Source organism: Bufo gargarizans, chromosome 1, assembly GCF_014858855.1.
Source record: "Bufo gargarizans isolate SCDJY-AF-19 chromosome 1, ASM1485885v1, whole genome shotgun sequence".
Classification (NCBI taxonomy): domain Eukaryota; kingdom Metazoa; phylum Chordata; class Amphibia; order Anura; family Bufonidae; genus Bufo; species Bufo gargarizans.
Window position 1 is genome coordinate 733,923,651 of NC_058080.1, and position 13,291 is coordinate 733,936,941.

Sequence of the window (13,291 nt, forward strand, 5' to 3'; positions counted from 1 at the left end):
CCCCTTGCAGACAAACGATACGGATTAGGTCCGGATGCGTTCAGGGTGCGTTCAGGAAAACTTGCACCATTTCGCAAGCAATTGCTGTCAGTTTTGTCTGCGATTGCGTTCAGTGGTTCAGTTTTTTCTGCGCAGGTGAAATGCGTATTGATGCGTTTTTTCACACGATAAAAAACGGAATGCTTACAAACAGCATCTCTTAGCAACCATCAGTTAAAAACGCATCGCATCTGCACTTGCTTGCGGATGCAATGCGTTTTTTCACACAGCCCATCACTTCTATGGGGTCAGCGTTGCGTGAAAAATGCAGAATATAGAACATGCCGCAATTTTCACGTAACGCACAAGTGATGCGTGAAAAACAACGCTCTTGTATACAGCCCCATTGAAATTAATGGTTCCGGATTCCGTGCGGGCGCAATGTGTTCGCATCACGCATTGCACCTGCACGGAAAACGTGCATGTGTGAAAGGGGCCTATGGCACATTATGGGAAGATCCCTTTAAGGACTGAAGCGCTATCGTCTACAGCTGACGGCGGCCCCAGGGCTGCTTCATCCACATGAATATCTCGGGCCGTCACCATCTTCTCCAGCACTGATAGTCTGTGTCCCACAGAGTGAACTGCGGATTTTCATTGTACATATTGGGGGATACTTTCTTTATTGTCATTAGGACAAGATTCTTTTCGCAGACGCACAATTTCCGTGTTGTACATTCCTCAGGAGCCAAGTCTCCAGTTCTGAATCTCCAACAATACATTGATGTTTTCCTGAAAAACAAAAATCGGAATCAAAAATGAAACATACCGTAAAGGGGTTTCTGTCCATAAACGTCAGCCTCTACATATCAGGGCAGCTTCCTAAGGGCCACTCGCTGGTGATCCAGGAGCCCCTCCCCGGTGACGCATTCATCAATTGCAGGGGCTTCGGGGAGACCTGGTCCATCATGTCCATGTGGCCAGTAAGACCAGTGACCTTGGAATAATGATAAAAGCACACTGGTGACTGCGGGATCTGGGGAATCATCTAGTGAGGCGCCCCCAGCTCATTGTACAGTATATGAAGCTGGTAGATTGGACTTCTCTTCTCTCTAGAGGGGTAACTTCAAGATTCTGAGACCCAATGTCTGCACCAGGGCCCCCACCACACGCCATTTATAATGCTGGTGCCTTGTAATGAACCAAAGGGTCCCCCGCTACCTCTGCACCTCATGTATCTAAACCTTTACTCTTCCTCTCTTAACTTTCTTGTACCTCTCCTCTCATCACCCCCGCTCACCTCCCTTCCAGTCCTCTTCTCTTCCTCCCCTTCTCTCTCTTTTCCTCTCATCACCTTCACTCTCCTCCCTTCCTCTTCTCTTCTTTTTTCTGCCCTTCTCCTCCCCTCATTTCCTTCTATCCTCTTCTGTCACCTTTCCACTTATTACCACCACTCCCGTCTTCTTTTCTCTTCTCCTCCTTCCCTATCATCTTCTTCTCTCCCTTTCTCTTATCACTTCTCGTTGCTTCCTCTTCTTTCTTCTCTCCTCTTCTTTTATCTTCCCTTTCTCTCCCCCCTCTTATCCTCTCGTCTCTACTCTCCTCCTTTACTCTACTCTCCTCTTTTTTCCTGTCATCTTCTCCTCCTCCCTTCTCTCTATCTTATCCTCCTCTCTCCCTTCCACTCCTCCTTTCCACTATCCTTTCCTCCCCTCTTTTGCTCCTATCCTGTCCTCTCTAATTTCCTCTCATAACCTCCATTCTCCTCCTTTCTTCTTTTCTCCTGTCCTCTCACCTCTTCCCCTTCTCCTCTCTTCCTATTATCATTTCTCCCCTTTCTTACTATCTATTTGGGCTAATATATATTACATAGCACATTGTGTTCTGGTGCCCCCTTTAAGACGTTCCCCCTGGGAGGACACCATGAGCCCTTGGATATAGAAAATACTGCATTGGTATGTAGTGAAGTAAATGCAAGGAGATGACATGATGTCCAATATAAGGCCTTGTCTTAGAAGGTATCTACCATTGGAGCTTGTTGTGATAGACAATACAGCTGTCACTGCCTCTCCCATGACAGAGGTGAGAATTGGGGAGATTGGCAGCACGTGAGGTTATCTGACAATCTCTGTTCTCACCTTGCAGTTTGTTGTTTAGTGATGACCACACCTCTTGTCAGGTGCAGCTTGTGGTAATTATTGAGCCTCTATTTAGTTCACTCTTCCACTGCTTACCATGCAGTTGATATTTCCCGCTTGGTGTTTGTTGAGCTGGTGTGTTGTTCCTGTGAATCACGGCTTCTCCATTCCCTCTTTAAAGATAAGTGCTTTTGATGTGCATTTTGTTGCGACACTTGTGTGTTGTGTTTCTTGGCCTCAGGGAGACGCTGGGTCCTTCACCTGGGAAAGAACCAGTAGTCTCATTCCCTGACACCGTTCCTAGGGATTTCCAGGGTCTCCATGGCCTAGGTTCCGGTGTATGAGTATTTCCACCTTCAGGGTCTACTCATACTGGCAGGAGTCAGGGATAGGTCTAGGGATTCCTAGGAGGTCACCATCCCTCTTCCTTAGCTTTGAGGTCTAGACTCTGGTTTATTTCCTTCTGTGTATTTTCTTGTGTTGTCCCCTCCCCATTACGTGTGACAAGAGCATTGTCAGACTCACCAGTACTGCTTTGGCCATTCCCAGCTTTGCTTGTTCTCTTTATATGTAAATTCCTTCCCGACCCAGGAATCTTCAGTTTTATTAGACAAAAAGACCTGGAAATATGAATACATTGTAAATCAAGGAGTGCGTCAGTCTTATAACAAGGAAGAAGGGATGCAAATGAGCTCTTAGGAAGCTCTGCCTCTGATGCCACCAGATGTAAGGCAGCTATCCTATAAATGAATGTTCAAGGCCTTAAGATTTGACTTGGATAATAAATAAGCCAGAACCTCTTCTGCAGACAGCTGTTTTGGGGTGATTGCCCCTCATCAGTGCAGAGCAGAGAGGACTGGCTTAACTACAAAAAGAGATGAGAGATTCAAAAGGAGAGATAATACCCCCCAAATCCTGACAGGCCTCTCACCCAGTTAAGCCAGTCCTCTCTGATCTGCACTGATGAGGGGCAATCACCCGAAACATCTGTCTGCAGATGAGGTGCTGGCTTATTTAATGTCCTATTCCTATTTATAGGATCGAACATTAACTTATAGGATGGCTGCCTTACATCTGGTGGCATTAGAGGCAGAGCTTGTTAAGGGCTCCTTTGTATCCTTTTCTTCCCAGAATTCCAGAGGAGCATGTTAGCCTATAAGACTCTTCATGCTGATTAAGGCACTCTCCGTAAGGAAAGACAGTACCCCATCCAATTCTTATAACAGATGCCATGAAGGGGAGACAATAATGTCTATGGGAGAGATGGAGGCAACCAAGTGACGAATGTCTTCTTAAAGAAACGGGTTCACTCTACTAACATCATATGGCTCAGAAGTAAAACCCTCATCAGATCATTGGGCTGTACCTTAAGTGTCAGATCATCCCACTGGACAACAATAAGGTTAGAGTCTCTACTTTTACAAAACTCATCACATTCCGTCCAACTTCTTTTTTCATCTGTGATGAGTAGACATTTTCTACCCAGCAGAATCCAATTTTCTGGGCAAATATCTGAAATATATACAATGGGATGGACGTTATCTCTCTACCGCGCACACAGATGTAAGACACTTGAAGATGCACACCACCATTTTTTGGACATATAATGCTAAATCACCAGCAGTATTTTAGCAGTTTCATCCCAGCTCATTCATAGCCATACTGTCTCTAGGGCGCTTTGTGCCTGCCGCCATCCTGCTGTCCGGGGTAGGCATGGGACTGTGTCACTCGCCTATCCTACCGGCCAGTCCCCGCTACCTTTCCTCTACCTTCCAGTAGCAGGGAGGGTTGTCATATTCCAATGTTGGAGACCAGAGCCAGGACCAGGGTGCAAGACCTCTTACCTTCCCCATAAGGTGCGTATCTCCTGACTCTTAATGGGGTAGTACTCAATTACGTCAGTCTATGCCAGCCAATGGCTGGTCACCTTGGGCTATTTTAGACACCTTGCTTGCTATTTTCCATCGTGATGTGGATTTCCGTTTGTCTGCCCATATACTAATTCTGATTCTATGCTGCCTGTTTATTGTATTGACCATCTGCTGCCTACCTTGACCTTGGATTGTTTTGAACTCTGCCTGCCCTGATCTCAGCCCTGATCTCGCAGTGCTTTGCACTGGTGTCTCTGACCTTGCAGGTCAGCTGCCTACTACACTGGGACTAAGAGGTAGCAACCTGGTGGCACCCATGCAGCAAAGGACAGATCCCTGTATAGGGCTTAAAAGATGAATACCCAGGGACTGCAGGGATAACGTCCTGCTGTTAAAAAGTATAAATCTGAAGGTGTCGGCCCTTTACAGAGTAATGAGGGGGAAGTCGCAGAGAGCGACGAGGAGAAAGCAAAGCTGTTAAATATTTTTTTCTCCACTGTATTCACTGAGGAAAATAAACTGCCAGATGACATGCAGAATGTAAAAATAAATTCCCCATTAAACGTGTCCTATCTGACGCAGAAAGAAGTACAACAGCGACTTAAAAAGATTAAAATAGACAAATCGCCAGGACCAGATGGCATACACCCCCATATCCTAAGGAAATTAAGTAATGTCATAGCCAGACCCTTATTTCTGATATTTGCAGACTCTATACTGACAGGGAGTGTTCCACAGGATTGGCGCATAGCAAATGTGGTGGCAATATTTAACCGCCTCCGGACCGCCTAACGCAGATGTGCGGTCCGGAGGCGGCAGCCCTGCGCACGACCACGCATATATGCGTCATCTCGCGAGGGCCGGGATTTCCTGTGAATGCGCGCACACAGGCGCGCGCGCTCACAGGAACGGAAGGTAAGCGAGTGGATCTCCAGCCTGCCAGCGGCGATCGCTCGCTGGTAGGCTGGAGATCTGATTTTTTTAACCCTGATTTTTTTTGATAACAGCGTCTAATATACCTGCTACCTGGTCCTCTGGTGGTCCCTTTTGTTAGGATCGACCACCAGAGGACACAGGCAGCTCAGTACAGTCGCACCAAACACCACACTACACTACACCCCCCCCCCGTCACTTATTAACCCCTTATAAACCCCTGATCACCCATGATCACCCCATATAAACTCCCTGATCACCCCCCTGTCATTGATCACCCCCCTGTCAGGCTCCGTTCAGACGTCCGTATGACTTTTACGGATCCACGGATACATGGATCGGATCCGCAAAACACATGCGGACGTCTGAATGGAGCCTTACAGGGGGGTGATCAATGACAGGCGGGTGATCACCCATATACACTCCCTGATCACCCCCTGTCATTGATCACCCCCCTGTTAGGCTCATTCAGACGTCCGCATGTGTTTTGCGGATCCGATCCATGTATCCATGGATCCGTAAAAATCATACGGACGTCTGAATGGAGCCTTACAGGGGGGGGGGGGTGATCAATGACAGGGGGGTGATCAGGGAGTCTATATGGGTGATCACCCCCCCTGTCATTGATCACTCCCCTGTCATTGATCACCCCCCCCCCCCCCCCGCTGTAAGGCTCCATTCAGACATTTTTTTGGCCCAAGTTAGCGGAAATATATATATTTTTTTGTTTGTTTTTTCTTATTAAGTCTCATATTCCACTAACTTGTGTCAAAAAATAAAATCTCCCATGAACTCACCGTGCCCCTCACGGAATCCAAATAAATAAACATTTTTAGACATTTATATTCCAGACTTCTTCTCACGCTTTAGGGCCCCTAAAAAGACAGGGCAGTATAAATACCCCACATGTGACCCCATTTCGGAAAGAAGACACCCCAACGTATTCCGTGAGGCGCATATTGAGTCCATGAAAGATTGAAATTTTTGTCCTAAGTTAGCGGAAAGTGAGACTTTGTGAGAGAAAAACAAAAAAAAAATCAATTTCCGCTAACTTATGCAAAAAAAAAAATAATTTCTATGAACTCGCCATGCCCCTCATTGAATACCTTGGGGTGTCTTCTTTCCAAAATGGGGTCACTTGTGGGGTAGTTATACTGCCCTGGCAATTTAGGGGCCCAAATGTATGAGAAGAACTTTGCAATCAAAATGTGTAAAAAATGGCCTGCGAAATCCGAAAGGTGCACTTTGGAATATGTGCCCCTTTGCCCACCTAGGCTGCAAAAAAAAGTGTCACACATGTGGTATCACCGTACTCAGGAGAAGTTGGGGAATGTGTTTTGGGTGTCATTTTACATATACCCATGCTGGGTGAGAAAAATATCTTGGTCAAATGCCAACTTTGTATAAAAAAAATTGGAAAAGTTGTCTTTTGCCAAGATATTTCTCTCACCCAGCATGGGTATATGTAAAATGACACCCCAAAACACATTCCCCAACTTCTCCTGAGTACGGCGATACCAGATGTGTGACACTTTTTTGCAGCCAATGTGGGCAAAGGGGCACACATTCTAAAGTGCACCTTTCGGATTTCACCGGGCATTTTTTACACATTTTGATTGCAAAGTTCTTCTCACACATTTGGGCCCCTAAATTGCCAGGGCAGTATAACTACCCCACAAGTGACCCCATTTTGGAAAGAAGACACCCCAAGGTATTCCGTGAGGGGCATGGCGAGTTCCTAGAATTTTTTATTTTTTGTCGCAAGTTAGTGGAATATGAGACTTTGTAAGGAAAAAATAAAAATAAAAAATCATCATCATTTTCCGCTAACTTGTGACAAAAAATAAAAAGTTCTATGAACTCACTATGCCCATCAGCGAATACCTTAGGGTGTCTACTTTCCGAAATGGGGTCATTTGTGGGGTGTTTGTACTGTCTGGGCATTGTAGAACCTCAGGAAACATGACAGGTGCTCAGAAAGTCAGAGCTGCTTCAAAAAGCGGAAATTCACATTTTTGTACCATAGTTTGTAAACGCTATAACTTTTACCCAAACCATTTTTTTTTTTTGCCCAAACATTTTTTTTTATCAAAGACATGTAGAACTATGAATTTAGTGAAAAATTTATATATGGATGTCGTTTTTTTTGCAAAATTTTACAGCTGAAAGTGAAAAATGTCTTTTTTTTGCAAAAAAATCGTTACATTTCGATTAATAACAAAAAAAAGTTAAAATGTCAGCAGCAATAAAATACCACCAAATGAAAGCTCTATTAGTGAGAAGAAAAGGAGGTAAAATTCATTTGGGTGGTAAGTTGCATGACCGAGCGATAAACGGTGAAAGTAGTGTAGTGCCGAAGTGTAAAAAGTGGCCTGGTCATTAAGGGGGTTTTAGCTAGCGGGGCTGAAGTGGTTAAAAAGGGTCCAAAAACAGAGCCTGGATAGTATAGGCCGGTAAGTGTAACATCTGGTAAACTGAAGGTTTTCTGAGAGATGCTATCTTAGAGCATCTCAACGGAAATAAGCAAATAACGCCATATCAGCATGGCTTCATGAGGGATCGGTCATGTCAGACTAATTTAATCAGTTTCTATGAGGAGGTAAGTTCTAGACTTAACAGCGGAGAATCAATGGATGTCGTGTATCTGGACTTCTCCAAAGCATCTGACACTGTACCACATAAAGGGTTAGTATATAAAATGAGAATGCTCAGACTGGGAGAAAACGTCTGTATGTGGGTAAGTAACTGGCTGAGGGATAGAAAACAGAGGGTGGTTATTACCGGTACACACTCAGATTGGGTCACTGTCACTAGTGGAGTACCTCAGGGGTCAGTACTGGAGGGGTCACTGTCACTAGTGGGGTACCTCAGGGGTCATTACTGGAGGGGTCACTGTCACCAGTGGGGTACCTCAGGGGTCAGTACTGGAGGGGTCACTGTCACTAGTGGGGTACCTCAGGGGTCAGTACTGGAGGGGTCACTGTCACTAGTGGGGTACCTCAGGGGTCAGTATTAGAGGAGTCACTGTCACTAGTGGAGTGCCTCAGGGATCAGTACTGGAGGGGTCACTGTCACTAGTGGAGTACCTCAGGGGTCAGTATTAGAGGAGTCAATGTCACTAGTGGGGTACCTCAGGGGTCAGTACTGGAGGGGTCACTGTCACTAGTGGTGTACCTCAGGGGTCAGTACTGGAGGGGTCACTGTCACTAGTGGAGTACCTCAGGGGTCAGTACTGGAGGAGTCAATGTCACTAGTGGGGTACCACAGGGGTCAGTACTGGAGGGGTCACTGTCACTAGTGGAGTACCTCAGGGGTCAGTACTGGAGGAGTCAATGTCACTAGTGGGGTACCACAGGGGTCAGTACTGGAGGAGTCACTGTCAATAGTGGTGTACCACAGGGGTCAGTATTGGGCCCTATTCTCTTCAATATATTTATTAATGATCTTGTACAAGGCTTGCATAGTAAAGTATCAATTTTCGCAGATGACACTAAACTGTGTAAAACAATTAACACTGAAGAGGACAGTATACTGTATATATATATACTACAGAGGACAGTATACTGTATATATATATACTACAGAGGACAGTACACTATATATATATACTACAGAGGACACTGACAAATGTAAGGTTATGCACATGGGAAGGAATAATGCAAGTCACCCATACATACTAAATGGTAAAACACTCGGTAACACTGACATGGAAAAGGACCTAGGAATTTTAATAAACAGCAAACTAAGCAGTAAAACCAATGTCAGGCAGCTGCTGCCAAGCCCAATAAGATAATGGGTTGCATCAAAAGGGGCATAGATGGCGGTGATAAGAGCATAGTCCTACCACTTTACACATCACTAGTCAGACCACACATGGAGGACTGTGTACAGTTCTGGGCTCCTGTGAACAAGGCCGACATAGCAGAGCTGGAGAGGGTCCAGAGGAGGGCAACTAAAGTAATAACTGGAATGGGGCAACTACAGTACCCTGAAAGATTATCAACATTAGGGTTATTCACTTTATAAAAAAGACGACTGAGTGGAGATCTAATTACTACGGTATATATAAATATATCAGGGGTCAGTACAGAGATCACTCCCATATTCTATTTATCCCCAGGACTGTGACTGTGAGGAGGGGACATCCTCTGCGTCTGGAGGAAAGAAGGTTTGTATACAAACATAGAAGAGGATTCTTTACGGTAAGAGCAGTGAGACTATGGACTCTTTACTGTAAGAGCAGTGAGACTATGGACTCTTTACTGTAAGAGCAGTGAGACTATGGACTCTTACTGTAAGAGCAGTGAGACTATGGACTCTGTACTGTAAGAGCAGTGAGACTATGGACTCTTTACTGTAAGAGCAGTGAGACTATGGACTCTATACTGTAAGAGCAGTGAGACTATGGACTCTTTACTGTAAGAGCAGTGAGACTATGGACTTATACTGTAAGAGCAGTGAGACTATGGACTCTATACTGTAAGAGCAGTGAGACTATGGACTCTATACTGTAAGAGCAGTGAGACTATGGACTCTACTGTAAGAGCAGTGAGACTATGGACTCTACTGTAAGAGCAGTGAGACTATGGACTCTTTACTGTAAGAGCAGTGAGACTATGGACTCTACTGTAAGAGCAGTGAGACTATGGACTCTTACTGTAAGAGCAGTGAGACTATGGACTCTTACTGTAAGAGCAGTGAGACTATGGACTCTATACTGTAAGAGCAGTGAGACTATGGACTCTATACTGTAAGAGCAGTGAGACTATGGACTCTTTACTGTAAGAGCAGTGAGACTATGGACTCTGTACTGTAAGAGCAGTGAGACTGATGGACTCTATACTGTAAGAGCAGTGAGACTATGGACTCTGTACGGTAAGAGCAGTGAGACTATGGACTCTATACTGTAGAGCAGTGAGACTATGGACTCTTTACTGTAAGAGCAGTGAGACTATGGACTCTTTACTGTAAGAGCAGGTGAGACTATGGACTCTGTACTGTAAGAGCAGTGAGACTATGGACTCTATACTGTAAGAGCAGTGAGACTATGACTCTATTACTGTAAGAGCAGTGAGACTATGGACTCTATACTGTAAGAGCAGTGAGACTATGGACTCTATACATGTAAGAGCAGTGAGACTATGGACTCTTACTGTAAGAGCAGTGAGACTATGGACTCTTATACTGTAAGAGCAGTGAGACTATGGACTCTGTACTGTAAGAGCAGTGAGACTATGGACTCTTTACTGTAAGAGCGGTGAACTATGGACTCTATACGTAAGAGCAGTGAGACTATGGACTCTATACTGTAAGAGCAGTGAGACTATGGTCTCTTAACTGTAAGAGCAGTGAGACTATGGATCTCTTTACTGTAAGAGCAGTGAGACTAGGACTCTATACTGTAAGAGCAGTGAGACTATGGACTCTTACTGTAAGAGCAGTGAGACTATGGACTCTACTGTAAGAGCAGTGAGACTATGGACTCTACTGTAAGAGCAGTGAGACTATGGACTCTATACTGTAAGAGCAGTGAGACTATGGACTCTTACTGTAAGAGCAGTGAGACTATGGACTCTATACTGTAAGAGCAGTGAGACTATGGACTTTACTGTAAGAGCAGTGAGACTATGGACTCTTTACTGTAAGAGCAGTGAGACTATGGACTCTTACTGTAAGAGCAGTGAGACTATGGACTCTATACTGTAAGAGCAGTGAGACTATGGACTCTTACTGTAAGAGCAGTGAGACTATGGACTCTTACTGTAAGAGCAGTGAGACTATGGACTTATACTGTAAGAGCAGTGAGACTATGGACTCTTACTGTAAGAGCAGTGAGACTATGGACTCTTACTGTAAGAGCAGTGAGACTATGGACTCTTACTGTAAGAGCAGTGAGACTATGGACTTTACTGTAAGAGCAGTGAGACTATGGACTCTTTACTGTAAGAGCAGTGAGACTATGGACCTCTATACTGTAAGAGCAGTGAGACTATGGACTCTATACTGTAAGAGCAGTGAGACTATGGACTCTTTACTGTAAGACAGTGAGACTATGACTCTATACTGTAGAGCAGTGAGACTATGGACTCTTTACTGTAAGAGCAGTGAGACTATGGACTCTTTACTGTAAGAGCAGTGAGACTATGGACTCTGTACTGTAAGAGCAGTGAGACTATGGACTCTATACTGTAAGAGCAGTGAGACTATGGACTCTGTACTGTAAGAGCAGTGAGACTATGGACTCTATACTGTAAGAGCAGTGAGACTATGGACTCTTACTGTAAGAGCAGTGAGACTATGGACTCTTACTGTAAGAGCAGTGAGGACTATGGACTCTTACTGTAAGAGCAGTGAGACTATGACTCTATTACTGTAAGAGCAGTGAGACTATGGACTCTAGTACTGTAAGAGCAGTGAGACTATGGACTCTTTACTGTAAGAGCAGTGAGACTATGGACTCTTTACTGTAAGAGCAGTGAGACTATGGACTCTATACTGTAAGAGCAGTGAGACTATGGACTTTACTGTAAGAGCAGTGAGACTATGGACTCTACTGTAAGAGCAGTGAGACTATGGACTCTATACTGTAAGAGCAGTGAGACTATGGACTCTTACTGTAAGAGCAGTGAGACTATGGACTTTACTGTAAGAGCAGTGAGACTATGGACTCTTACTGTAAGAGCAGTGAGACTATGGACTCTACTGTAAGAGCAGTGAGACTATGGACTCTTACTGTAAGAGCAGTGAGACTATGGACTCTTACTGTAAGAGCAGTGAGACTATGGACTCTATACTGTAAGAGCAGTGAGACTATGGACTCTATACTGTAAGAGCAGTGAGACTATGGACTCTTACTGTAAGAGCAGTGAGACTATGGACTCTATACTGTAAGAGCAGTGAGACTATGGACTCTACTGTAAGAGCAGTGAGACTATGGACTCTTACTGTAAGAGCAGTGAGACTATGACTCTACGACTATGGACTATTTACTGTAAGAGCAGTGAGACTATGGACTCTATATAAGGCAGTGACTATGACTCTATACTGTAAGAGCAGTGAGGACTATGGAATCTTTACTGTAAGAGCAGTGAGACTATGACTCTATACTGTAAGAGCAGTGAAGACTATGGCTCTTTACTGTAAGAGCACTGAGACTATGGACTCTTTACTGTAAGAGCAGTGAGACTAGAATGACTCTTATACTGTAAGAGCAGTGAGGACTATGGACTACTATATCTGTAAGAGCAGTAGACTATGGACTCTTTACTGTAAGCGCAGTTGAGAACTATGGACTCTATACTGTAAGGAGCAGTGAGGACTATGGACTCTTTAACTGTAAGAGCCCGTGAGACTATGGACTCTATACTGTAAGCGCAGTGAGACTATGGACTCTGTACTGTAAGAGCAGTGAGACTATGGACTCTTTACTGTAAGAGCAGTGAGACTATGGACTCTGTACTGTAAGAGCAGTGAGACTATGGACTCTATACTGTAAGAGCAGTGAGACTATGGGCTCTTTTCGGTAAGAGCAGTGAGACTATGGACTCTTTACTGTAAGAGCAGTGAGACTATGGACTCTATACTGTAAGAGCAGTGAGACTATGGACTCTATACTGTAAGAGCAGTGAGACTATGGACTCTTTACTGTAAGAGCAGCGAGACTATGGACTCTATACTGTAAGAGCAGAGAGACTATGGACTCTTTACTGTAAGAGCAGTGAGACTATGGACTCTATACTGTAAGAGCAGTGAGACTATGGACTCTATACTGTAAGAGCACTGAGACTATGGACTCTTTACTGTAAGAGCAGTGAGACTATGGACTCTGTACTGTAAGAGCAGTGAGACTATGGACTCTTTACTGTAAGAGCAGTGAGACTATGGACTCTGTACTGTAAGAGCAGTGAGACTATGGACTCTATACTGTAAGAGCAGTGAGACTATGGACTCTATACTGTAAGAGCAGTGAGACTATGGACTCTATACTGTAAGAGCAGTGAGACTATGGGCTCTTTTCGGTAAGAGCAGTGAGACTATGGACTCTTTACGGTAAGAGCAGTGAGACTATGGAGCTCTCTGCCTGAGGAGGTGGTGATGGTGAGTACAATAAAGGAGCTCAGGAGGGGCCTGGATGTATTTCTGGAGTGTAATAATATTACAGGCTATAGCTACTAGAGAGGGGTCGTTGATCCAGGGAGTTAGTCCAATTGCCTGATTGGAGCCGGGAAGGAATTTGTTATTCCCCTAAAGTGGGGAAAATTGGTTTCTACCTCACAGGGTTGTTTTTTTTTGGGCAAGTTGGGACAGTGAGTCTTTTTTCCCCCAATACTACAAGTGACCGAGCAGTGACAACGCCGGTCGGGGTGATTC

The 13,291-nt window shown here is 44.6% G+C and overlaps 1 protein-coding gene across 1 annotated transcript in view; it reads right to left on the reverse strand.

The window, feature by feature from the left end:
- Window positions 1–389: 389 nt before the first annotated feature.
- LOC122937764 (C-type lectin domain family 10 member A-like) overlaps window positions 390–13,291 on the reverse strand; it is a 57,542-nt gene continuing 44,640 nt past the window's right edge. The window contains exons 5-7 of the mRNA XM_044292797.1: window positions 3,484–3,629; window positions 2,643–2,737; window positions 390–771 (exon numbers count right to left, since the gene is read on the reverse strand). Of these exons, the coding sequence (XP_044148732.1) occupies window positions 579–771; window positions 2,643–2,737; window positions 3,484–3,629 (434 nt within the window). The 3' untranslated portion in view covers window positions 390–578. The remainder of the gene's footprint in view (window positions 772–2,642; window positions 2,738–3,483; window positions 3,630–13,291) is intronic.